This window comes from Simochromis diagramma, unplaced genomic scaffold (genome assembly GCF_900408965.1).
Source record: "Simochromis diagramma unplaced genomic scaffold, fSimDia1.1 OVJJ01000596.1, whole genome shotgun sequence".
Lineage (NCBI taxonomy): Eukaryota > Metazoa > Chordata > Actinopteri > Cichliformes > Cichlidae > Simochromis > Simochromis diagramma.
In genome coordinates this window covers 2,715,286-2,742,390 of record NW_024387245.1, presented here as the reverse complement: position 1 = coordinate 2,742,390, position 27,105 = coordinate 2,715,286, and the positions used below count along the sequence as shown (strand labels likewise).

General features: G+C 38.7%; 2 protein-coding genes across 5 annotated transcripts in view; both read right to left on the bottom strand.

The window, feature by feature from the left end:
- Positions 1-497: 497 nt before the first annotated feature.
- Positions 498-27,105, bottom strand: ddx43 (DEAD (Asp-Glu-Ala-Asp) box polypeptide 43). 2 transcript variants are annotated; one of them, XM_040000033.1, is made up of 19 exons: positions 27,101-27,105; positions 21,179-21,183; positions 14,838-15,167; positions 14,579-14,634; positions 12,873-12,990; positions 11,377-11,544; positions 10,984-11,065; positions 9,585-9,744; positions 5,315-5,433; positions 5,040-5,150; positions 4,809-4,950; positions 3,771-3,871; positions 3,478-3,565; positions 2,601-2,728; positions 2,359-2,468; positions 2,047-2,185; positions 1,880-1,967; positions 851-1,012; positions 498-739 (listed from the first exon to the last, which is right to left on the bottom strand). In XM_040000033.1, the coding sequence occupies exons 3-18, from the start codon at positions 15,154-15,156 to the stop codon at positions 866-868; spliced, it is 2,076 nt and encodes a 691-aa protein (XP_039855967.1). In that variant the 5' UTR covers positions 15,157-15,167; positions 21,179-21,183; positions 27,101-27,105; the 3' UTR covers positions 498-739; positions 851-865. The 2 variants fall into 2 exon arrangements, with proteins under 2 accessions (XP_039855967.1, XP_039855966.1); XM_040000032.1 differs by lacking the exons at positions 21,179-21,183; positions 27,101-27,105 and having other exon boundaries at positions 14,838-15,213.
- Positions 15,502-27,105, bottom strand: part of kcnq5a (potassium voltage-gated channel, KQT-like subfamily, member 5a) — a 113,448-nt gene continuing 101,844 nt past the window's right edge. The window contains exons 11-15 of one of the 3 annotated variants that reach the window (XM_040000029.1): positions 26,696-26,804; positions 22,538-22,669; positions 22,161-22,277; positions 19,619-19,745; positions 15,502-19,392 (exon numbers count right to left, since the gene is read on the bottom strand). In XM_040000029.1, coding sequence (XP_039855963.1) covers positions 18,307-19,392; positions 19,619-19,745; positions 22,161-22,277; positions 22,538-22,669; positions 26,696-26,804 — 1,571 coding nt within the window. In that variant the 3' untranslated portion in view covers positions 15,502-18,306. The remainder of the gene's footprint in view (positions 19,393-19,618; positions 19,746-22,160; positions 22,278-22,537; positions 22,670-26,695; positions 26,805-27,105) is intronic. The other 2 variants (XM_040000031.1, XM_040000030.1) reach the window with 2 other exon arrangements.

The window sequence follows — 27,105 nt, the reverse complement described above, 5'->3', positions numbered from 1 at the left end:
CAATTTTTCATCCTGCTTATAACAAGTGCTGACAGGCTCAGTTTTTGCACTTCTATTTTAGATTTAGCTGTCAGAGTCACATAATACATCTGACTCATTAAGTTTTGAAATACACATTTTTATAGGAATGAACAGCAGTGTTTGTGCTTAGATCTTCCTTTGAATCAGATCTCCAAGTAAACCGATGTGGTCAGCAGACTAAACATCTTGAGCAAGTAATGCAGACAAGCTGTTGAGCTTAACGCAAACCATCACTTTCTGTTTGGAAAAAAAATATATATATATTGTCAAAAGACCTGACTTTTCTCTTTTTCCATGTTATTATTATTTCCCCCCCAAATTATGAGCACTTACCCCCAAGTGTCCATGTAATTTCTGACCAATAATATAGGCAATTAAGAAAGTAGATTCAATTATTACCACAATTCTATGGTTATTTTTTCAAGGAACAAGCCAATAATTAATGCACAACATGTCATTTCTTTTTAAGATAACAATTTATTAAACTTTCCACAACCAAGAGATAACATAAAATATTCTGAATGATAACAGACTAATAAGTTTATGGCAGAGAAAAATGTGCATTTTAAATTCTTTTAAGAGAAGAAAACAATTAGGTGCAAGTTGCCAAATGATCACAGATATAATCCAGCAAGCAAACCTTTCAATAACAGAAAATAAAGAACTGAAATGCACATTAAAAAGAAATAACACAGGTAGATTGAGACCTTGCTCCAGCCTGTGGAGAAAAGGATAAGAAAATGAACATTCTCATAACCATGTGAAATACAGTAATTTGACTGTTAATTCCTGTCAGAGTAAGGTGGAGGAACATGGCGGGAAAACTTACATGGACAGCTCTGTATTAGAACCCCCAGTTTTGGCCGCGGTCTGTTCCACCATTTCTTCTCCCTCCTCCTCGCCCCTGTCCTCCCCTTGGATTGGACATTTCCTTCTCTTTCTTGTGCTTTTGATACCTTTCTGCCATAAGCAACAGCTCCTCTGGGATATCCTGCAAAAGGATTCGTTAAGACTATCAGTTTTTAGCTGGAGGGAATTTGGATGGAAGTCTTTGATAAGGTTCTTTATTACTCCGTGTCAAAAGGCTCATTATGATGGGAATCCTCCTGTGTGTTGGAGAAACTGTGGACACCAACGAGCACATCACACCCATATTATGTGGGACTGTTCTTTGCTACGGACCTACTGGAAAGACATTCATGGTACATTACAAGGCATTTTTGACTGTACATTCCCTTTGGACATGAAGACAATCTTTTTTGGTTGTATACCGCAGAACTGGTCTAAAAATGATACATGTCTGTTAAGAGCTTTACTTGTTGCAAGTAAGAAAGGTATAACTAAGAAATGGTCCTTGCAAGATATACCGACCTTGTCATTATGGTGGGAAATTACACTAGAGATTTATAGGATGGAGGAGGTAACAGCTTATGTCAGTGACAGGGTGGGTTGGTTCCATTTGTGTTGGGATAAGTGGGTCCTATATGCCAATACCCATAAGCCGAATCTTCTTTTCAAAGCTTGAAACCACCAACCTAGCTAACTGGTCACTCCCGACTGTTTTTTCTTTTTTTTTTTTCTCCTTCTCTTTTTTCTTTTTCTTTCGTTTTGTTTTGTTTTTCCCTTGTAAATTGTGTTGATTAATGCCTGTAATCACCTTCGTGAAGTAATAGTTTAGAAATAAAGAATTAAAAAAAAAAAAAAAAAAAAGACTATCAGTTTGTCAGCTGTATTATAATATAAGTACACATGCACAGAATTCTCAGGAATTACGTTACATTTTGAAGAAGAAGAAAAAAAAAAAAGTCTACTCAATCAAAAGTGTATTTATGTCAACGCAAAATATGTTTTTGCCAACCTGTCCTGCTCGCTCCATGATGGGAATTAGCTCAGGTGCCATTCTCCAGTTCTCTCTTGTCACCAGGGTCACAGCAGCACCTGAACGTCTGAAACGAAACATGCATCAACATCACAAGCTAGCACAAGCACAGCCTGGCAGTAAAGTCTGCATGCACACTCTCTTACCCTGCTCTGCCAGTGCGACCTACACGATGAACATATTCCTCGATGTTACGTGGGAAGTCAAAGTTGAAGACGTGTGTTACGTCATGGACATCCAACCCTCGAGATGCCAAATCTGTGGCCACGAGGATACGAACTCGACCTGGAAAAAGATACAACACTTATTCTGTCATAACTTCGATCCAACAGCCTTTACTTGTGGAAGTCTTTAGTTTAAAATAAGACCACCAGCTACACACAAAAATGTGTTTCCATTTTCTCTGCTAGTGCCATGCAGACTATTTTTCAAAGCACTTTTCCCTTCACGTTACATACCGTTTTTAAAGTCCTTGAGAGCTTCTTCACGGTCACACTGTTCACGGTCACCATGGAGACTCTGCACAGCCAAACCTTGAAGGCACATATCACTGGACAGGTCATCAACTCTGATGTTGAACAAAAATGGAAACGAGCAAACACAAAGGACACGCGATTAAAGTGGGTACCAATGCTGATGTGTGTTTATCCAACTGTAACAGTGGTGAACAGCCACAACTATGAACCAACTCCGCACTTACGCAAGCTTCTTGCCAACAAAGATGATTACTTTTTCCTCCGGTTGCATGTTTCTGATGAAGTCAAACAGATACGACTTTTTCTCCTCTTCGCGAACAATCAGCACTGTTTGCTGCACCGTGTTAACAGCCTGACAAGAATAGAAACATAGGAAGCATGTAAACAGAATCCAAACGGGCATACGCTATTTAGAACTTTAAAGTAAATAACATGTCTGCCAAGAATAAATGAACAAATTCTCAACTGTCAGACATGCAAAAGTCAGACAGAAACCATCTCTCCAGTATCCAGCTTTTAGTCACTAAACAACCATGTGAAATACAGTAGTTTGATTGTTGTTAATTCATCCTTCTTACCTATCCTAGCTGTATTTATTTATACTCCAGAAAGAACCATGAGGTCCAGTTCAAAACTAATGTTAACCATTCCACGGTCTAAACTTAAATCCTGTGGCAACAGAGGCTTCTCCATGGTAGGTCCCAGACTCTGGAATAGTCTGCCTCTAAATATTAGTGCTGTGCAAACCCTGGAACATTGTAAATCTTTACTGAGGATACATTTTTATGGACTGTCTTTAGCACATGTTGACCCAAGCATTTTGTTTTAACAGCCTTAGTCATTGTTGTTTTAGTTATTTGTATTGTCTTGTATTATTCTTTCTTTTATATTTTTATTTCATCATTGTTGTGCATTTTACTTATTTCAATTGCATTTTAGTTTGTGAAGGATGAGCTGTTGTAAATGTGCCATATAAATAAACTTATACTTGACGACCTTATGGTGGGATTATGGTGGGACAATATACAAAAAAAAAAAAAAAAAAAAAAAAAAAAAATAGTCAGGACATTTAAATCACTGATTGGATTCATTTCTACTTACAGCCAAGTCCAGGGTGCCCACATAAACCATCATGGGATTCTTTAGGTAGGATTTGGCCAGTCGTCTCACACCTGTGGGCCAAGTTGCACTGAAACATGAGAAATAACGGGCATAGAAAGGTTGTTTTAATTTCCATACATACATTATATTCTACAACTCTGGATGAACACCAACCAATACTTGATGGTTTTCATGTTTAAAGTCAACCATTTAAATGCACTTGTTCCTGAATTGGATGTGTTGTGTGTTCATGTGGTCAGTTTCATCATTAACTGATGGCAAATTGTTTATACCTGGTCATGACAGTCTGTCGATCTGGACGGATGTCCAGAAGAATCTTCATAATTTGGGGTTCAAAGCCCATATCTAACATACGGTCAGCCTCGTCCAGCACCTTTTTAAAAGAGTAGTTACTAAAGACAGCGCATCTCGTTTTCACCACACACACACACAACATGAGTACGCCAAATATACAAAATAAAACCCACCTACTATGAACCATGTGTCAGCAGCCAGTAGATTACATGTTTACAAGCCTCAAGTATACAAGTATAATTTTCTGGGCCCAAAAAAAGCCTGGTTGATTATGGTGTAAACCAGCGGTCCCCAAGCTTTTTTGCGCCACGGACCGGTTTATGCCCGACAATATTTTCACAGACCGGCCTTTAAGGTGTCGCGGATAAATACAACAAAATAAAACTAATACCGGTACTGAAAAAAAGAAGATTTATTCATAACACACGTGAAAAGACCCAGGAAAACTGACTTAACGATAAAAACGATAACAAAATAATGCTGAAAACCGATAAAAACCCTGAAAACCATACATTTCACCCCTGAGCCTCAACTCTCGTGGCCCGGTACCGGTCCGAGGCCCGGGGGTTGGGGACCAATGGTGTACACTGCTAGTTTAATCTATAAGACTATGGCACAAATTACTAGCAACTTATACATTATAATATAAATCCATCCATTCTACGTGCAAGTATGCCTACTAGAAAGGGATACTTTAAGTCTATGAGAAATCAATCAAATTTCACAAACAACAGTTTATCTGCATACAGACAGCTCTGATTTTACCTTCTTCTTAATTTGATAATCCTTTCGCTGGCTGCAGATTAGAAAAGTTAAAACACATTGGTAATTTTAGATTTAGTTTTAGATGTGGATCCTTGCTATGACCTGCGCAGATATTTCTACACCTATTGTTTACGCATTTAATTAGGCTTCCTGTCAAATGCTACAAGAACACTTTCATGGGCTTTTTTTCTACACAGTGGACCAACACAAGCTTTGAGGAAAGCAAACATGCATAGACATAAAGAGCTGACCAAGTAGGTTATGGAGCGGAGGTTGATGAGCTCATTCATCTGTAGGTCATTGAGGCGGCCGGGTGTAGCAATCACGATGTCCACGCCATCCCTCACTAGGTTGATCTGGCCTCTCCTATCACCTCCACCATAGATACAGATACTGAGAGAGATGCAGAAGGAACAGTCGTTATCATGCCCTCTCTACATCACATGATCATTGATTTTAATTTATTTTTAGTGACTTATGACCTTTTGTAACCCTTATAGCGGTACTTGTTGCACTCTGCTTCAATCTGCAGGGCCAGCTCTCTGGTAGGAGTTAGCACTAACATGCCTGGACCATCCCGCTCAGCTCTAGGTCTACTCAAAGGACAAAAAGATAAAGATTTAATAGAGGAAGAGGCTAAATTATTGTAGGTATCCTCTTCTGAAAGGAATTGAACAAAACAGCGCTATCTATTATTTGAGAACGTGGCGCCAGTTACACTCAGATTGTGCTAAAAATAAGGTTTTTCTACACTCACACAGGCTGCCCATCCATGTGGATGAACCCCGGCAGCAGGTAGGCCAGTGTTTTCCCTGTTCCAGTCTGAGCGATGGCTATCAGGTCCTCGCCACTCAGTAGCACTGGCCACGCTTGAGACTGAAGAAATATTAAAAACTATATTTTAAAAAGTCATCATCATATATAACTCCACATCTGGTATAAGACTAACTTTAATGTTAGCATGTGAGAAATAAAATAAATAAATAAAGATTACCCAAAATCTTTTATATGGAGACTATGCAAGAACAAAAACAACATTTTTTATGAGATATATTAAAAAAAAATGATACGTTTTAAAATATATGTTTAGGTTAGTCGCATGTTAGAAACCTCCTGTTGAAGAGACAGAAACTGTTTATTCTGCAACTGAAAAAAAACTCCAAGAACATATTGAAGCAAGTATGTATTTGTCATTACTGCAACATCATGTCAGCAGGCTTGTACTTACATTGTTGTGCAGTGTGGAGCTATAAATAGTGATTCATTGTACAGAACTGGTTGTTCCACTACATGTAATATTGCTTTCAATCTGACCAGATTCCTACTGTGAAATGAAAGTTAAATCTGGAAATGAAAGTTAAACTTTGAAAGAGAGATGGTGTTTCATTTCCCTATGCAGCATACCATCATGAATTCTGATGTGACCCAAGTATGAAAAGAAAGTACTCCAGAAAGTACTCCATGGCGTAGGTTCAGTGTGAAGGACGGGAAATGTTTTATTACTGTTAATAAAAATTTTTTATAGCTCATCTTGCCCAGTGCTTACCGGTAGGGTAAGATTGAGTTTCTGTCTGTGCCACTGCAAGGACTTTACCCTGATACTGTAAATAAAATTCAACTGAATCACCTGTGGTGGATGAGAACAGATAACGAAATCGGTCTCTAGTGCGTTCTGTGTTTATCCTTTTATTAAACGGTTACTGGCTCAGTGGCTTGCTCTCTATTTCTGCTGCCATCCCAGCTACTTGCTCATTTCCATTCTCTACATCTTCCGTTGTAATAAAAATGAAATCCAGCATGACAGAGCTCACTGTAATTACATTTTGCTTATTTTATTGCGGTATACTCTTTGTTGCTTTCGTTCTGCTACGTGTACCTGAGATGTGGTAATACACAAATTTCCCCATGTTTGGATAATTTAAATCTTATCATACATTAGGTGCTCAGTCACTGAAGGATGCTTCAGGCATGTGAGAAGCAGGGTAATGTCAAAACCTCTCATTATTTATGTTTACTTTGAACAGTTTCTTTAAATTTTGATTAAAAATCCAAATATTGTCTGTTCCAAAACAAGTAACAACCTACACGGGATTCTCTAGTCACCACTGGTTGATTTTACAAATGCAGATTTAACTTTTTTCAATTAAAGATATTTGTGACCTTGAAACAACAAGCTAAACATTTCTGAGGGCCTCCGGATGTCTGGAGTTTTGATCTCCTCCATACCTGCTTCATGCCCTGGAGGACGGGGCTATGGCGGCCCACACCCTCTAACAGATCATTACATGTAGGAATCTTTTAAAAACAAGCACGTTCATGCTCACAGGTGTACACACGGGTGCTCACACACACAAACTACACCCTTTTTGGATCCTACCTTAAAGCACACTGTGCGCTGTCGATCTTACGTGCTGCACAATAATGTTTTACATTTAGTATTTACTGTTATATTGCCATAGATCATCATGATGTTGTTTATTCTATTGCTCTAGTCTTCTTCTGCTTGTTTTCTTTTTTTCCTCAACAGGTGATCCAGGAAAAGAGGGGAGGAAAAAAAAAAAAAAAAAAAAAAAAAAAAAAAGGGGGGGCGATGAAGCAGATTTTCATTGTCTTTTCTCTCTCTTTCCCTCTCCTTCTGTTAACTTTCTTCTGAACTTTTCTTCTTGTTTTTCTTTCCCGTCCCCGAGTCCAGTCTGGCCTGATTACAATAACTTAGAATAAAAATAACTAATAAAGATCAAATAAACTATGACAATCAAGTGGGCCAGTATAGCAAAAGGCCCACTTGGGAAAGTAAATCTGTTGGGCATTTTTCTTGGCCTTCAGACAATAATTCTGATTGCCACAGTGCCAGACAGGACACACACACACACACACACACACACACACACACACACACACACACACACACACACACACACACACACACACACACACACACACACACACACACACACACACACACACACACACACACACACACACACACACACACACACACACACACACACACACACACACACACAAAAAAAGAGCATACAGCTTTAAGTGTTTAAGGTATGTGCTAACTAAAAGCAAAGACAAGATGATAGTTTATTAAAATTTTTAATGAAATTTGCAGATTGTTTCAGTGGAGTTTAATAAACTCAGTCCTCTGCTCCTTGCTCGCTCAAATATAACAGTACACTGGAGTAAATTCTCTAACATCTCACACTTCTGTTTAATCAGTTTTCAGTTTGACGTTTATTCAGCTGTGTAAAAACTATAACTTGAATCTGAGCCAAACCAATTTACTCATTTTTAAGTTATCCGAGTGACTTATATATATATCATGTTTAACCTGAGTAGCGAAAGACCCCCGCGGTCTGTGCCGGGAGTTCGCTGTTCTTGCCGGCTCTAGTGAGCCTTGACCTCCCGGTCAGCTTGTCTCCGAAAATGTCGGAGGACTTTTGCAAATATGCGATGTCTTGATAGATTGAACAGACATTTGAAGTTAACACAACTACATTCTCGCCTGAAAATATCTTAAGTTTATTTTGTGACACAGAAAGGGTAATATTAAAACTAAGTAGCTGCCGCCATTGTTGGAAACTGGAATTGGCTGAGCTGCGGTAATTCTGGGATGAGCTGTGCCACAAAGGATACACCCGACCAGTCTTTGAAATCTTGGGGAATGTAGGACGCATTTGTCATTTTGAAGAGTCTTTGAATTTGGACAGCCTTCATCACATCGCTGTCACGTAATCGCCCTTTTAATGTGGCCTACGAAGGATGCAGCCCCTGAATTTGGACACAGCTACGATACCGGAGACTGCTTCTTCTTTGGCGTTTAAGGTCAGCTGCCATCCTTGTACATGCATTGCTGCCATCTTCTGTTTCAGTCTTAAATCCTACTATCCTACTGGGGCGATCGTGGCTCAAGAGTTGGCAGTTCGGCTCGGACAGTCTCGGTCGTTGTGTCCTTGGGCAAGACACTTCACCCGTTGCCTACTGGTGGTGGTCAGAGGGCCCGGTGGCGCCAGTGTCCGGCAGCCTCGTCTCTGTCAGTGTGCCCCAGGGTGGCTTTGGCTACAATGTAGCTTGCCATCACCAGTGTGTGAATGTGTGTGTGAATGGGTGAATGACTGAATGTAAGTGTAAAGCGCTTTGGGGTCCTTAGGGACTAGTAAAGCGCTATACAAATACAGGCCATTTACCATTTACTTATTCCTGCGTCTTTCAGGATCTTAGAAAGCTTCAAACGATGCGTCGACTATTAAATTAGTCGTCAACGATTTTGATAGTTGACTAATCGTGGCAGCCCTATTATATAGCAACTTCAGTTAGTGAGAAACTGGAAGTAAAACTTAGAATTGCGTTTAACACAGTGAAAACCTTTAAAAATGAAAAGATTAGATCAAGGAACTCAATGAAAGTAGTATTGTGTGTGTGCGGAGAGAAATAATGCAATTAGGGTTTTTTTCCCCCCCTTCTTAAAAAAACAAAAAGAAAAGAAAACTACACATGATGCCACCTACAACCGATTTTCAGTTCTGCTTCTTGGAAAGACTACAACAGTTACTGGCTCAGTTCCAAGAATTTATAATAAAATAGGCTGAGTTCCTGTTAAAGCTGACACTGAAGTCAAACACTGGATTTACCCACAGCAGAAACAGGGCATGTCACTACAGGTGCATATGTCATTGCAACACACACACTAACAGATTTGAAAGTTTTTGTTCCCAAACCCACCTACAACACATTTACACAACATATAAGGTAAAGAATCTCCCTGGTTTACAAAGAAACATTTTACACATAAAACAAACTAAAATATTTGGTTTTACACACATCTGAGAATTCCAACAGAGAGATTTGTGCTAATTCAGATTCATCTGATTTGGCACATTCAAAATATTTATCATTACAACTTATTAATAAGTTTATAAGTTTAACTATGGTTAAACTGATAAAAAACAAACAAACAAACAAACAAACAAACAAACAAACAAACAAAAACAAAAACTGCTATGGTGCCACGATCATACCTGGATGGGGGTTGGTTTGGTGAAGCCAACCCGGTCAATGTTTTCCATGATCTCTGGATAAAGCTCAAAGGCCTCAAGAAATGTGCGACAGGGATTGGGAATTTGCCGTTTCTCTTCTTCCTCGTTCAGGTCATCCACAAAGATATTGTTGTTCTCCTTCCTGAGGAAAACGTGTAAACAAACATGAAAACAGATTCAAAGTACCAAGTACCATGCTAAACGCAGATGAATACCATGTGTTTGGTTCCAGGTTAAATATCAGAAACATGACAATAAATTGAATAACTGTGTACTTTTTTCCATCCTCTTTTAAAAGGTGATCAATTGTCAGTGTCAAATTTATGCCATTAGATAAAAAGCACATACAAAAATAAAAGCACAGACATTAAGGGGAAGGTGCTCCAAATTCAAAATGTACCAAATATAAAAACGCCAAGAAAGTCAGAGTGGGAGACTCCACTCAATCAAGGGCAGACTTTAGAAAGAGAATGATCACAGGCACAACCCATAAAGCCAGAGAGCAGAGTTCTAAAAAGTAGTTATTTAGATAAACCCACCACATACCCTTCTTGCTGAGGAAAAACAGTCCAACAAAAGTAATGTTACAGCAGTTTCTGGATGAAAAATCCAACCACTCGGAGACTGTCCGTCTGTATTTGAACTAGGGATGTGCGCGAGTAGTCAACTAATTGTTGCTAATGTCACCAGTGGCTACCAGACGTACTAGTCGTTTAATGTAACTGTCAACATTTTAATTGATGCCCAAATGCTGGTAAATTGTTGAGTCTTAAATTTTATGGAGCCACCTGCCACCAGGTGGAGCACTGTTGTTGAGAAATGCCACAGCTCTGTTAATCTCTGGGCCTTGCTCATGAGTGAGCGGAGCCGGGGATCAGAGGGATTGGTGCTGACCAGATGGCTTCAGTGATGCAAACGCTGTCTGTTACGGTGAAGAGAAACCTAAGTGTAAAAGCAAAGCTCTCGATTTGCTGGTCGATCTACCCTACCTACCCTCACCTATGGTCACGAGCTCTGGGTATTGACCAAAAGAACCGAAAGAATGAGATCATGGATACAAGCAGCAGAAATGAGCTTTGTTCTCAAGTTACGGCATTCATAAGATTTTCAGAAAACCTAACCTCTGACCTTAAGGTCAAGGTCACTGAGATACTCAAGATTTTAGTAGAAAGACTTCTGGTATAAATTGAGTTATCACATTCACAAACTTAGGTTACCATGCTGACAACAATACCTTAAGTCTTTTATGGCTGGTGTTATAACATCACGAAAAGCACAGAGGAGATCTTCCTTTCTGAACTGGCTTAAATTTTGTTTATACATGTAAAACCCTGTCATATGGAAGTACATGGGCATATGACCAAGAACCACTAAGATTTACCTCCATTCACCAACTTCCTCTGCTGTAAGCACGGCCACACTCGGTGCCTCAGTGTAAAACTTCTTTTTGATAGGTGGGATGTCTGAAGAAAGCAAAAATATCACAAAATAAGTTTAGCTTTGGATAATTATATTTGCAAATTTATGTTTACATATTTGAGGGTAACTTAGCATTAATAAACTGTACGATTTTAGCCATTTTATAGGTATGGCACATGTGCATGGGGTTCACAATTTCCATCCCCAACACCAAAGAAACAAAAAGTCTTTAACTTTAGCGCACGGTTTAATTTCTAATCAATTATCCTACAATAATGCCAAATTAAGCTATATCAATAGCTAAATAGTTTTGAATAAGAAGTCATGTGCCCTTTTGACAAATATGATCACTTACCCTTCCACTTGAGCTCCTTATACTTCTCCTTGTTCTCCCGGATGGCGTCCCAGTCTATGGATGGACGGTCCTGGACAACATTTGCAGCCTGCAATTCAGCAGTAGACCAGACAGAGCCATTCTTTTCCCCTCCACATCTTCCTCCATACTCTTGTCCTCTGCGAGAACCTGAGAAGAAAATCCATATTTTCATAGTCATTCACTAAGAATCAAAAATTCATATCATTCATTTCAAACAGTTAACAGATCATCTGCAGAGGATTGGCTTATTTGGAAAGTTTCAGTCAGGTTTCAGAGCCCATCACAGCACAGAAACAGCTTTAGTGAAAGTTACAAGTGATCTTCTTATGGCCTCTGACAGTGGACTCATCTCTGTGCTTGTCCTGCTAGACCTCAGTGCAGCGTTCGTTACTGTTGACCATAATATTATATTAGAACGATTAGAGCACGCTGCAGGTATTACAGGTCTAATAGACGCCAATTTGTTCATCTAAATGGAGTCCTCTTCGCACACTAAGGTTAATTATGGAGTTCCACAGGGTTCAGTGCTTGGACCAATTCTGTTTACATTATAAATGCTTCCCTTAGGCAGTATCATCAGAAGACATAACAAACATTTTCACTTTACATTTTATCCATGAAGCCAGATAACACACCTCAAATAGTTCAACTGCAGGAATGTCTTAAAGACATATAGACCTGAATGGCCTCTAATTTTCTGCTTTTAAATTCAGATAAAACTGAGGTTATTGTACTCAGCCCTGAAAATCTTAGAGATATGGTATCTAACCAAATTCTTACTCTGGATGGCATTAACTTGGCCTCCAGTAACGCTGTGAGGAAGCTTGGAGTCAAGCCAGAGGTTTCTTCCTGTTAAAAGGGAGTTTTCCTTCCCGATGTCACCAAAGTGCTTGCTCATAGGGGGTCATATGATTTTTTGTATGTAGTATTGTGAGGTATACCTTACAATGTAAAGCGCCTGTTAGGTGACTGTTGTTGTGATTTGGCGCTGTATAAATAAAACTGAATTGAATTGAATGCAGTGCAGTAATGAAATGTGATACAACTGCGTATCAGCAAAAGTCAGAACCTTATGTAGCAATCTATGGGACAAAAGCTCAGGTATACATAACATCTTGCTTCAACTGACACAGGCTTCTTATTTAGGTACAACTCTCACTATGAGCAAAATAAAGGTGGAATTAAATGCTGTGAAGGGGATATTCAGATTTATGTTAATCTCAGAAATATAAAAGGTTGGGTCAGACAGAAAGCAAAACAAATTCTTGTCCACTGTATTAACTTAAAATGGCTCTAATTTACAATTTTAAAAAAAGTATATTATATAGTATTTGTACTAAAAACAATTTCCTTTTTTGGTGAATTAAAAAAAAATGTTAGTGGAAAAAATATTAACCAAGAATCCCAAGGAAAATTGTTTTGAAAACATCATCATTTTCTAAAAGAAAAGAAATTCAAATAAATAAATTTCACACCATTACAATATTGGGAGTTGCCCTCTGCCACCAAGTCTTCGATCATCTCTTTGGCCTTCTGCTGTGCTGCAGTGGACCCAAAAATGACTACCTCACCTTCATAACCTCCCTTGTTTATCTGAAAACACAAACAGAATAGTAACAAAGACGGTATAAGGATAACGTCTTACATATTTCCTGTGCACTGAATTAGTTCTGATATTCACATTTTTAGTAAATTTGGCTGCGGGATTTTAAACTTTTCGCTCTTGTTCTAAAAATACTACCATTTTGACTCATCTTCCCAATAAGTTTTCAATATATTTTGTGTTCAAGCCTTTTAGAAACAGAGCTAAAAACTATATCTTTTATCATTTACAGTCAGTACCAGAAGTTACCATTGGATAGCAACTTTGATGGTTTGATGGCATTTTAAACTTCATGCACTCAGATTATAAGTGTTTCTAACACTTATAATCTAGCATCTATAATCTGAGATTTGAAAATACACATGGGGGACAAAATATTAAGAACATTTTAAAATATATTGCAGTTCTGAACACCACACACACACACACACACACACACACACACACACACCATAATACAATTTTTAAGACCACTTTACCGATATTTGGCAATTTAAAATGCCTTTCCCCACCTTTCAGAGCCATGACATATTTCCCTGAATATCATTCATCTTCTTGTTTACACTCTGCTTGAATCAGATGGTTGTTGATCATTACTAACAGAGAAGATAAACAGTACCCTCTGGTGGACAAACTATGAAACATCACTGATAACATGGTTGAAGGGCATTTCTCCTGTCTTTTCTAAAATGTTTTGATTTACTGGTTTTCATAATGCAGATAGCAACAGACTGGTAAATAGCCAATATCAGCTGATACTATCAATGGAAATCTAAATCTTTTAGGCATGTAACCTAAATAATAAAGTAGAATGATCATTTTTTTAACAGTTAAAAATGAACAAAAAAAAAATGTACATGTTTTCCCAATTTATGGCAGAACTTTATTGGATTTTAAAGGTATGGGCCCACCACACATAAACTGGTAGGTGGAAGTTGGCAACTACAATATTCCCTCAGTCTGCTTTCTTGTTCCTTCCCCAAGCCAGGTAAACCCATTTAAAGAAAACCTCAGGAAAAGGTTGACAAATCTATATTTCAGCAGTTCACTCTGAGCATGCTGACATTTTGCTCAAGTTTATGCCGAATTTGAGCTTGTTAGCGAACATGTTGAGAATAGGCTGATAAACCTGAGATTGGCCCAAGTTTTGAGTGTGTGCTTTGCTTCTTACTTCGGGTGTTCAGTTTTAGAAGGGAGTTTGATTTAGCACCACAAAGGAATTTCTTAGGAAATAGCTGCCCCCTAAGACTGAAAGAGGAAACGCATTGTTGCCCAGGCACAGCATTGTTTGCCCTAACACCTCTCCCAACACCCAAGAACCCAAACGTGATACAATGAATTCATAAGAATTGGAAAAGGGGAGGGGACAGAGTGGAAAGGGGGTGAAGGGAAAAGATAAGGTAATGAGAATCCATTCAAGGCTCAAAATTGTGTTTATTGTCATCAGGGCATTATCAAGTCCAAGTTAAATAACCATATCTAAACAAATTAAAAGTTCAAGCAGTTTTTGTTTTTCGCTTCTAAACTGTGATTTCCCATGATTTGTTGTACTAGTTTAACACAACATCACCAACTTGCCTTAATTCTTGCACCAGAGCTCTCTTGAAGTTCACGGATTGTGGCTCCTCCACGACCTTTTAACAGAATAAAATGTGTTTTAGAGTCTAAACCTACAGAACCTCCAGGGTATAGGCCAACCTCATCACTTACACAGCTTCTTCGCGCGGACCCATCAAATCTAAGCTAACGCTAACAACACAACTAAATGCAGCTTTGCTAAGACTGTGAAAGACTTGTTACTGTAAATTTCATCTCCGCATTAATTCTGACAACGTACCTATTACTCTTCCAATTGAAGTAGTTTCCACTGTGATAGTCAGAGGCCGGGAAGACTCTTCTTTGCTAAACGTCGTCTGTCGTCCGGGGCCTCCACGATCACTTCCACCTCCCCACTTGTTGACCTCGGGACCCGGGCCGCTACGATTAGCTCTCCTCTCCCTCGGGGCTCCAAATTTGGTTCCATATTTCACACCGAAAACAACATTTTCCCTTTGACGGTCATTACATGAAAATTTCCAATCGGCCGAAGCCGGTTTTGTAGCAGGTTTGTAGATAGCAACTCCGTCCTGGTCGTACTCATCCTCCCAATCAGACATTTTAAGCTTGGCTACCCAACACCTACCTACGCACTACTTCAGTAAGCGCAATTAACGGTCGAACGGTGAATTCGCGGACGGCGCCGCGTTAACGTCCTTCCCGAAAAGTTAGTTTTTCTAAAACTCTTGTAAATTTTCATAAATTTACATCAGACGTGGCTTAAATTGTATAGAAAATTGTGAAATTTCAGATAAAAAGAATGCCTAAGAAATATCCATTTGTTAATTACCCTACCGTTTAGAGAGTTGAAGGCTATAGATTCACAATGTTCCTTTGTCTTCTTATTAATTAACAAATAAATAAGATTAAGAATTTCCACCAAAAAAGACACAAAAACAAAAAAGTTCAGATAACCTGTACTTTATTAATGAATAATAAAATTCTTTGCATTTCTCATCCAGAGAACATAGTGTGCACTTTAATAAATTAATTTCAAAGAAATAATAAAGTTAACATTATCAAGCTTTAAGGCCAGTTGTGTAATAAATTATCGTTCAAGCAATACAGAAATGGTATTATTAGCCATCAAAGCCATATAAAGTCTGTGACCAAGGCGACATAACTTAAGTGAACTGGATGCCCAACTGAAAAGCAGGAGTTTGACTTCAACTATACAATATGCATAGTCTGTAGGCAAACTAGGCCTTTATAGCTCCGTGAAGAAGAAGAAAATAATAGGAGGATTCTCAAGCAATATACAGACAGCAAAAATAGGCATGTTTTCTTTGGGAGGGGGAGGGCAACAATTGCAGTTTTTAAGGTTGTCCCATCTGTGTTTGGTGTTTTGCTTCATTGTTGCTTATGGATTTGGCCTGTTCTCATTTTTAACAAAGCTCAATCAATAGCTACAACTCAAATCTATGTCAATATTACATAAGCATAAAACTACAATGTCACATTTCCAGGTCAATCTCAACAGAAACACACTGTGCTTTCATGATGACAATATATTTTATCATACCAGAACAACTTCTGCATGGTCTATAAAACACTTTAAAATCAGTCTACAAGTGTTAGCAGTTGTCATTTGTCAGAAGATAATACTCGCTATATTCTTTTATAGGATGTTAATATTCTAAGAAATGCACTTAACTCTCTGGGGATATAACAGAAAAAAATGATGAATAAAAGGACACGAATAGCACAAACAATACATTTTAAGACTTCTGTGACAACATACAAAACAAATCAAAATGACTAACAAAAATGAAGATGGCTGACATAGTTTTTGTGCATAATTCTCATTTAAACACCAGTCAACCTATCTAAAAGAAAGAAAGGCAGCAATACAAACACTGTTTATTAAGACACTTTCAAGACACCAGTTTTTCAAAAATCTAACACTGAAAACATACAAGCCTCTACATCTCCTTAAAGATTAAATGTACCATAATATAAACGGTCCACTTTAGTCATTTTCGAGATAGTGACAATAAAACCCAGAATGGTTAAATATTCTAATTAGGACTGAGGTGAGTGAGGATGAAGTGCGTACCAACATCCTGGTGAAAAGAGTCCTTATATAAGCCACATATAATCTCAATCTAAGATCAGTCTTCATCAGAGAAGTCACAGAAAATATCAATGAGGTTTTTCTAGTTTGATCACAACGAATGGCCTTTAAATGTTGTAGTTTTGTCATAAAATAGTAAGTGGGTTAACCACATAAGTAGTAACACAGGTTTTAACTTCTATCAAATTAGTTCAGATAATATTGATCATGTAGGCAGACTTTGTTCGTACCGTTTTGTTAAAAGTTTGGAGCAAACATTATTTTGACATGCAGATGGAGGTCTGAGTCACCAGGAAATGCATGAGCACTTTTGAATTACAGCTTAGACATGCAGCATCTCATGCTTGGCTGAGAAAGCCCACTTAAAAGTCTACCACAGTTCAATATTCAAAACAGCTGCATCCAACTTACTGGGCTACTATCCAAACCAAGTGGGAGAAATTCCAACACTTGTTTTAAGTCAGTGCTGATAGGACATTTCTTCCCATTAGGTCTGCTGCATTCAAATTTAGTTACAGTTTGCTGACAGATTAGACCAACAATCCAACCACATCAACATTAACAAACACTTCAGCAATTGTAGGAAATGAAGAAAACGAGATTTCTCTAGTCTGCACACATGCAACCCTGGTTCAACCTTTAAGTTTTTATACTTCAGCTGTTTCTCTCACACCAGGCCTCACCCTTTATTCCCTTTATTTATATTTCGTTTTTCAAACTGTCCATGTAGTGATATGTATGAAAGCATAGAGTAAGTAAAAGATGAAATTTTAAGTTGCCAAAGACAGACAGTGAACTAGCAGAGTGAGTGACTCTCTGCTTCTTCCAAGAAAAGTTCTTAGTCAGTCTCAGCTCTTTGTCATGTTGGCCTTTCTTAGAGTAGTAGTAGTTATTGTTAATGGTCACAACTGTCAGAGTGTAAAAGAGTTCGGCGGATGTGCATGTACATGTGGATGCTGGTTTCACCACGTGCGTAGAAGCTGACCAATGAGTTAGAGTGAAGTAGTTCTGGCTGTGAGACAGTTATTCAGCATTCTTCTTCCATTATCCTTTAATTTGTAAAGTGAAAAGTTAGACTCGAAATTGGGTTTGCTGCTGAGTCAGACTCAGCAAAAATGTAAAATTGTTGGACAGTAACCTTTTCTCACAATGCGCCCCATTATTTGATTGGCATCTACAGCTTTTCCAACAAGTCTGGATCTAGAAATAAAATTAGGATTCCTTCCAAGATTCCTCTTCAAATTAAGCATCTTTTTCTTTAATTTATGATAGTAAATATGAAAAACTTGGTCATTTTTGTATAAAAACAAAATATTGTTTTTCCAGTAAGGTTATTTTCATTTTTGTGTAATGGTTGTATATTTTGTCTTACATGAATATGGCCACTTGCATACATACGTGTACATTCATTTACTGTATAGGCTGTAGTAATTTTAGTACCCTATGAAAAGTGTGTATGCAACTGGGAATAAAAGTGTTAGACAAAATATCAAAACATTGTTCATATAGAAAGGATTTATTTGTAAAACTTGCAACATAATCTGTTTACTGCCCTGTAAAAATATTTTAAAAAGTGGCTTCACCCACAGTGGTGTTTACATACAGTATGGAAATGTGTGTCTGTCAGTAAGTGTGGTTATGCCAGCTGTATGTGTGAGGACTGACTGAGAAACTCTGACTTTCCTTTTGGGTGAGGTGCAGCCTCCTCCACAGTCTTTAAAAGGTCTGAGGTGCTGCTTCCAGGTCCCTGTGACAGGAAGTCGAAATGTTCCTCTGATGTTTGTAATTTGCACTCTCTAATAAAGAGTTCTGTATCATCCCAGTTGTTAAGATCATCATGGGCAGTGCTGCGTTCGCTACCATTGCTGCTGCTGCTGTTGTTGAGTGCAGAGGAGAGACCAGGGGCACGGTTGGTCAAAGGTTGACTGAGGTTCTGCACAGAGATCGACTTCCCAAGACCACCTTCCCAGTCTGAAGCCCTCCCATCTGGGCTCGAAGAGAGAAGCAGCAAGGGCTTCACCTCAAGGCTCATGTGCCTCCTCCAGACCCCCTCAGCTTTCAAGCCAGGCTTCTCCCGCAGCTGAACCGTTCCCTGGCCAAAGGCTGCCTCGTTGTCACCTTCTTGGTCAGAATCCACACCGCATCCTACAACAACAGAGGGGCCAGAGCTTTCCTCGTCCACTGCCACTCCATCTGTCAGATCATCTGAGATCGGGTCAGCAGGGCATCGGAGGTGAGAGGGGTGTACCATAGGGGGGAGTTGAAGAGTGAAATTCCCCGTGGAGGAAGGTGGGGGCGGCAGATCAGGGAAGTGTGCTTTTTTCGGGGTACCATTGGTGGTGACCAAAGTTGGATAAGGGCTATCAGGGGGCAGCAGAGGTGAAGGGGAGAGCGAGGCTGTGGATGGTGGATAGGATGGAGGGGCTGAGTCCGGAGGAGCATCATCATCAGCTGGTGCCAGTATGAGCCGCAAGCCTCTCGGGTTGGGATTGAGAGAACGACGCATGCCGCCACTGTTGTGTCCTCCGCTTCCAACAGGCTCACCTCCCTGATGGGAGGGAAGATCCCTGCCAATGATTGAGGTCGGGTAGTCCGAGTTATGATGCTGGTTCTCCAGCTCAAACAGGGGGAGGGAGGAGAGGGTGAGTGCTGAGGGGCCTTTCTGTAGGACTTGGCGGTAAATATCCAGCAAAGAGTCCAGCTTTGATTCAATGGAAGTTACCTAGGCACAAAAGAAAAGAGAATAAGAACCAAGGCTGAAAGAGCTGAATACTATTCTGTAAATTTTCTGGGGGTTTCCAATACAGATAAATTGATACTGTTAAAAGCAAAATTTCACAGGTATTGGTCAAGAGCCCAAACAAATCACCAACAATGTGAGGTAATAAAAGTTTATGAATGCATTTTACATGCATTCTGTGTTCCTTATTTCTTTTTCTTAAACCCACCTGCCTCTCCACCTTACACACACGTCCAAGCATGCTCATGCCCTCTAGGGAGTCTCCATCTGGGTGCAGTTTGTCCCTCATTTTTTTATCCACAGGAATCTGGCCTTTTCCCAAGATCTGATCCACCCTGAGATACACACATACATTAGGATTATTATATTAGAAAATAATGACGTTGTAATATAAGAAGGCATCCCTGCTGTATTTTCAGGTTATCTGCAGTCAGACAACAAACCTAAAGCAACGGAAGGCTAAGGTTAGGGTTAGTAAAAAAAAAAACCACACATGGCTTGAGTGAATCAGTGCTATAGTATAAAAACAACTATGGAAAAAAAGGAGGAAAATCTATGGGAAACTCAATTTTAGGATCGGATGTAATACATTTTGTAGCAGTTTGTTTGTGTTTGCATGTTTTGTTTGTTTTTTTATAGAATATAAAGCATATTTAATAAAATAAAAAAAGCTCTGAGTGAGCTGCTTCTTGCAGTGCTTGATTTAAATTACTGTCAGATTATGTCAGAGTATTCATTAAATGGTTGTCTTTGTTCTCTGACAGTTAATTATGTTCAGTTAGTGAAGTTAATTTTCATACTTTGAGTTCCAAAGTAATGCACAGGTGCCTGTTTTCACTCAGGAAAAAATAAAAAGCACATCCAAACCGCACACAACTGCATACAAATCAGCAGCATTCACATACAATAATGTTTCCACTCTCTGATGAAAGGAGAAAGAATGAAGTGTGGAAATACAGATGAGATCTAATGTGATGTCAGACAGCTGTGTTTGGGTTTGTTTGCATTTACTTCAAATATTTACGTGTCAGACACGGTTAATAAAAACCTTACCATGTGGATGGAGTTTAACATATTAAAATCATCAAGTTTTGGGTTAAAATAAGGAATTGAATTGTACTGGAATTTAATTTGCCTTTCAGTTATTGTCAAAACCTTCTGGTATTAACTACATGTTCTACTGTAAACTCCAACCATCTGGTTCTGCGGGAAGGTTAATACATTTCAGATATTTTATATCTGCTCGCAGTAACCCGATTTTCACTGCTATAGCACTTATTAGCAGCTATGGCTGCATGTGGCAGGATTTTAAAGTCTAAAATTAAATTAAGTGAAATAGAATAACCCTGAGCCAGAAAGCTTCTTCATGTGGTTGCTGTAATAATATTGTAGTGCAGGAGAGGACATATTCCTTGGCTGGGTGCGACCAGAGTCTGCTGCACTGGCCAGTCTGGAGATAGGAAAAAAACTGGATCAGGCACTTCTCTCTGACTTAACACCATGAAGCTTTAAGCACAGGTACATAAATGAACAGATACACACAGAGGTGAAGGATGGCATTTTCAAATGAATGATTTTTTGTTTATTAAGCCGCCTAATGCTGACTGAAACACAGGTCGACTGGCAAAAAATAGTATTTCTCTACAAGGTGATTCCTAAAATGCTTTTAGTCAAAAACATGGCATGTTTCAGCATGCTGTGCAGTGTGTCCTGCAATTAAGGAAACTGGACAGATAGAGGACAAAAGAAGAAGCGGTAGGCCTAAAACCATATCTACAGCAGAAGAACAACATTTAAATGTTTATCATTAACAAATAGGAAAAAAAACTGTACAAAGACCTGACACAGAACTCAAGATTTGCATCGAGCCCTTCAGTTAATCCAGCTATTGTTTGATGTTGCCTCATCAAAAACTATCTCAGTAGAAGGGTGGTAGTCAATAAGCCATTGCTTAGGAAGGGAAACAGGGAGAAAGCAAGAACTGGTGTTATTGAGTGATGAATCCAAATGAGAAAAGTTTGATTCAAATTGTCAGCGGTCTATACTGAGGAGGTCAGGAGAGAAGAAAACACTGACTGTACACCTATTTATAAATAACATGGTGGAGGCTCTGTCTTGATTTGGGGCTGCATTTCAGTCACTGGTGTTGGGGATCTTATCAAAACTAAATTACAAACGCAGATGAGTACCATCAGATTTTAATCCACTGTGCAATACCATGCGGAAAGCAATGGCTCAATTCATCAGCTTGACGATGATCCCAAACACACTGCTAATGCAGTCAAAGCATACCTGAAAAGAAAACCACGCACCATCATAGACTGTGGGATCATCTGGACAGAGAATAGAACTAAAGGCAGCCAACATCCAAAGAAGAGATTTGTAATGTCCTTCAAGAACCTGGAAAACTATTCCTGAAGACTGCTTTAAGAAAATACTAGAAAGTTCACCTAGAAGACTTCAGTCTGTGCTGAAGAATAACGGTGGTCATAGTAATGTGTGGCATGAAGCTATGTGTATGCCATTTTGACAGACTTTTCACCTAGAAGACCTGTGTTTTCTATGTGTCCACTTATTAAGTCAGTGAAATGATTACTGCACCAAAATTGCTTCAAGTATTAAGATAAGTTATATTTGTACATTTGGCTGAATTAGTTCAAATACATCTAAGCATATGCAAATTCAAACTGGCTGGCAAAGTTAGTAGGGAAGCATTTGGCAGAAGGATCAGAAAAGGGGGTGAGTCTAACCCCGGTGTCGACCGTTTCCTGCTGGTCTGGCTGTAATATAAATGCAGGGAGGGAGAGGAAAAGGTCTTCCCACGGCTGCGCAAAGGCCTTGGAGGAGGACCCACTACAGAGTCTAGTCTGGGAGAGAGAGGGAACACACATCTACACATATGTATTTAGTTTGGAAAAGAAATATGTACTTAAAAGAATGTTAAAGTTTAAAGTTAATTTATAATGATTTTCTGTGACGTGCTATATAACCTATAGCGTTAGCTCGAATTACAGCAAAATCAACACATAGCAGCTCAGGTTATTGATACATCTATAAATTCCTTGATTTTGAAAGCAGGAACACAGAAATCTGTCAATATCAATCAATGTGCATGCCGTTTCCTGACCTGGTCTGAAGGCTCTTGATGCGACAGAGCATATCCAGGTGACCTGCAGAGTACTGCTCAATCACGTCCTTCACATCATACGGACGCAAAGTCTCCTTAAACTTCTTCTTTGCTACGTGGAACTTCATGATCCTATACATGCAAAAGACAAATACACACACAGTGATTGCTGGGAGTCAATTTAAGTGAAATCTAGGGTGTAATTACTAAACACCACCATTAGGTGGCAGCAGTAAGTTTGAGAAAACCTACAGAGAGGTTCTTGTGCTTCACTGTTGATCTTTTCTTTTTGGAGTGTAACAAAGATAACACAAAATTTCAAATACTTTCTGAAGTATCTGATGGAAAACCAGTGCGTAATGGCGAATTTGTGAAACCTGAGTGTAATTTTCTTTCTCCTTTTATTTGGTGAACAGAGCCGCTGCTGAGTAATAATATTGATCCAGGTAAGGAGATCTATGCCTCTTGGTTCATTTAGAGTCCCCAGTGGTTTCTGGTAGTTTCCCACTGCCTATTTTTCTCACTGCCTAAATGGAAGCAGCAGTGACAGATGACCCTGTGTAATAACAGCCCTGACAGAGGAGGGGGTCTCCAGCCCTCAACCCGACACCCTGGGAAAACCCTGGGATCTGGCTGCCCATGGAGAATGGCCTGCTGAGTGTGCAGACCAGCCAGGGTTAGGTGGCAGCAGCATAGCTCGTAGATGGGAGTTTATCTGTGCAACTGTATGTAGATCTAGAAAGAGATGACGATGGTGATAGAGGGGTTTAATAAGCTTCATTATACAAAAGGATGATATAAAGTCTTTGCATGTAAACCCCTAAACTTGACAATAATCCAGATCAGATAAAAGAATGATTGAGTGGATACTGTTACTGAACTATCAAAAGGTTGACAGAATGATTTCATTCGCTTAAAGAGTGGATTACAAAAAGATTCCACTCAAACGGTTACATAACTGACTACTCTCCATTAGGCCACAATGATAAAATCTGGTAAATGAAAAATCTGACATAGAAAGAATACAATTGAGTTTAAGATCAATTGTAAGATACCTCAGAAATGCATAAACAAACTTATAGCAAATGCCTGGAGAAACAAATGTGAGGTTCTATTACTTACAACCCCTTTAACCATTTATATTAAGTGCATGTGCTTATTTTTCCATAATTCTATATAAAGATGACAACTGAACAGAAGGAAAACAAACAAAAAAAAAAGCATGGAACAAAATGCAGGGATACTAGCAGTGGCAACAACTATTTGAAGATGGAAAACTGAAAATCATAATTTGGCTTTTTATCTTGTATCAATAATTCAGAGCTTTTATTAAGGGCATGCCAGGGGTTTCAGGTTTTCACACATGATTCATTGTCTTTATTACTGAACCATTATTGAACCCCTGCCTTAAAAAGCTGATAAATGTAAATTGTTTTAATGGTTTTTAAATGCTGAATTTATCCAGTTTTTACCTCGTCAACAATCTGTCTTTTTATTATATGGAAACAATCGAATTCATGATCTATAAAATTGACGCAGCAAAATTTTAATTCTTAGTAAACCATAGAAAATATAGAAACTACAGCTAAGTAGGCCATTTAAAAAATACTTCATTCATATATGAAATTAGACATTTGCACAATGAAAAAAGGTGAGAAGAAGCGGTGGAGTGAGAGAGTCATCTGGTGCTAGTAGGATAAACGCTTGTTCACAGGGTGCCGGTGCCAGTGAAAGAGAGCAGGCTCCGCTAGAACACATCTACACACTATATTCATGCACTATAGCAGTCATAAATACGGGTCAGTGCCGTCACATTACCAGTTGATTGGGAAGAAACTCTTGACTTTAGAGAGCACAGGAGAGGTGAAACTACTAAGATAAAAAAATAAATATGTGATCAATAGCAGTATTATTAGTTCCAACATGCAGGACATATATGTAAAAGTAGACAATAAATCTACTCAACAATTTAGTTGGATTGCTGATAAAGGGTAATCTCAAACTTCATTTCAATAAACCATCATCTTTTATAACCAATTATAAATAATGGGTTTTATTATTAGCACAAACACTTTAGTTAGTCTGATTAAAAGGACTAATTTAGCATTTTGGAAAATATTCTCACTTGCATAATTGTTAAAATTAGTACAATTTAGCATTTAGCAAAGAAAAATACTAATAACATCATCCTCTTTAATTTTAGTTATTATTACCGTTACAGTTTCAGCACCAGCAGCTTGTTACACACCAAGTGTAGACTTTGGAAACTTGGTGCTTCTGTGCAAGAAACTGCAGGAACATTTTCTGGCATGTCTTGCTTCAGAAGCCAAAAAGAGCTCATTTGCCACTTTTTCATCAACAGCAAATAAAAAAAAAAATACAGCTTAAGTAAGGGTCAGCCAAATAGCATCACCAAATCCCTACTAATTGATTTTCCCTGAAATTGCTTAACATTCGATTTGAACTTGATTTTTTCCTATGCCTGCTTCTGAGAACTACTGGTATAATATTCTGAAGTCTACTAATTAGTTGACTGTTGGTCTGCTGGCGGGTCTTTGAAGTGCATGTGGTAGTATATAAAGAGTTTCAGCGTTCTGCTCTATTCGTAGTTTAGTCAAATATTTCTGTTAGGTTTAGACTTTCTGATTTATTTTCTAGTGCTTCAGAATTATTTGGCACAGGGTTAGATCTTTGCATGTTGTCCTTGTACCTGCACTGCTTCTCTCCAGCTACCCCAGCGTCCCTCAGCTTCTCTGCTGGTTAAGTTAACTGGCAATTATAAATTGGCACCTGATTTTCTGTTCCCCACCTGCAGAGGTTCTGCAACCAACCAAAGGCTCTACGCCCCACAGTTTAAGAACCACTGGTATAATATATTGTAGCCTGTAATTTAGCTAGCTATTTGTCTTTTGGCTGCTATTTAAAGTGCATATATTAGACTAATCAGAGTTTCATGGTTTTGTTGAATTGGTTCAGACGGTTCTCATCCCCAAGGCATCAATTAAAGCTGTTTTGTTAAAAGCTTACGTGGCTTATTAAGTCAGAAGGTGTCCTTTTGGTGGGTTGTGCTCTTATGGCATTAGTGAGATGGGGCTGTCACTCCCAACTCATCAGCAGGTTTGCCAGGAGCATATTTTAAACCAAACCCCAATCTTTTACTGAATTTAGTTTTCAGTGCCTAAGCCTAACCAACAGATGACAGTGAAAGTAACATGTAAAAAAAAGCTAAAGAGAAAAGCACAAAGGTCCCAAAATGAAATCTGCGAGATCCTCTTTCCTTACAAACATGCAGCTGTCACTGCTCCAGCCTCCTAATCCTGACTTTGTAAGGACCATTATCTATGGTGACACTGACACAGCTGATTCTAACACACTAAGACTCATGTATACTGCAGAGGCACAAAGACATCTCAAAAAAATGGAATTATATTATACCCAGGGATCCAAATGTGCGACGTGCAACATCACTACAATCTCCTACCCCTAACAAAATGATGTTTCCATTATTGCTGCTTTGAACTAGAGCTTAGAAATAGGAGTTGTAGTTTCAGTGTTAAGAGTATATGATAGATAGAAGAGAGAAGATAAATGTAGCCCACCTGACACCACAGATGGTTTGTGCACTGCTTTTAAAAAAGGCCTAAATTTGAAATTGTAATTTTGTTGCCATTTTTTAACTAGACAGCAAGACAACAAGTGGGTAGAGCTCGGGAGTTATCATCTTCATATTTACCAAAATATGTGATTTATTTGATCAATCTTGCCATCCAGTTCTCTAAAAAGCAATTATATATCTAAAGTGTTAAACAACAAATGAAAACAAAAGCTGTGAAAAGTGAGACGTGACTGAGTTTTTGGCACCTAATGTGAGTGAAGAGGATAATGGATAAAAGCACGATTTTGGAAAGCTAACTGCAGAAGTGACCTCCCTATCTGTGTTATTTTCGTAATAGTACTCCCTATTTTCGACATTGTAAGAAAATTCAATAAAATCTTCTTGAGTGTGACTGCATATTAACATCTGAATGTGTTTTCGCTGGTTCTTTCTTCTTCAAAAGAGAATTGCTCGCCCAAAGTCTTCAAGCAGTTTGGTGATTTGGGGTTGATTTTGATTACCTCATAAGGCACTCATAAAGTTTATTTGGAGCAGGACCTCACCTGACAGCTCTGATGACAGCCTTGAGAGGTGCTGATAGATCCTCCACAGTAACATCGCAGTGGCACCCTCGCTCATCAAAGGATTCCTCTGTGGTCATGCCTGTGTCCACTGAAAGAACCAGAGTGTTGAGTCATCAATAAATGTTGCTCTGCTGAAAGCATCTGCAGTCTTGAAACTCAAAAACCTTTTGCAACTTTCTGCAAGCTGGAAGAGAAAATTCTGTGAGAATGTTTCCGAATGATACTATTTTGACTTTTAGGAGGTGAAAATCTATATTGTGTTTGGGATATTTAAGACAGGAACAAAGAAACTGACATATTTTTGCCACCTCCGCGATATAAGATGGAAGAGGAGGGTGTATATCCTTGATACTACCGATAACAATTAGAGTGGGAGATGTGGACCGGAA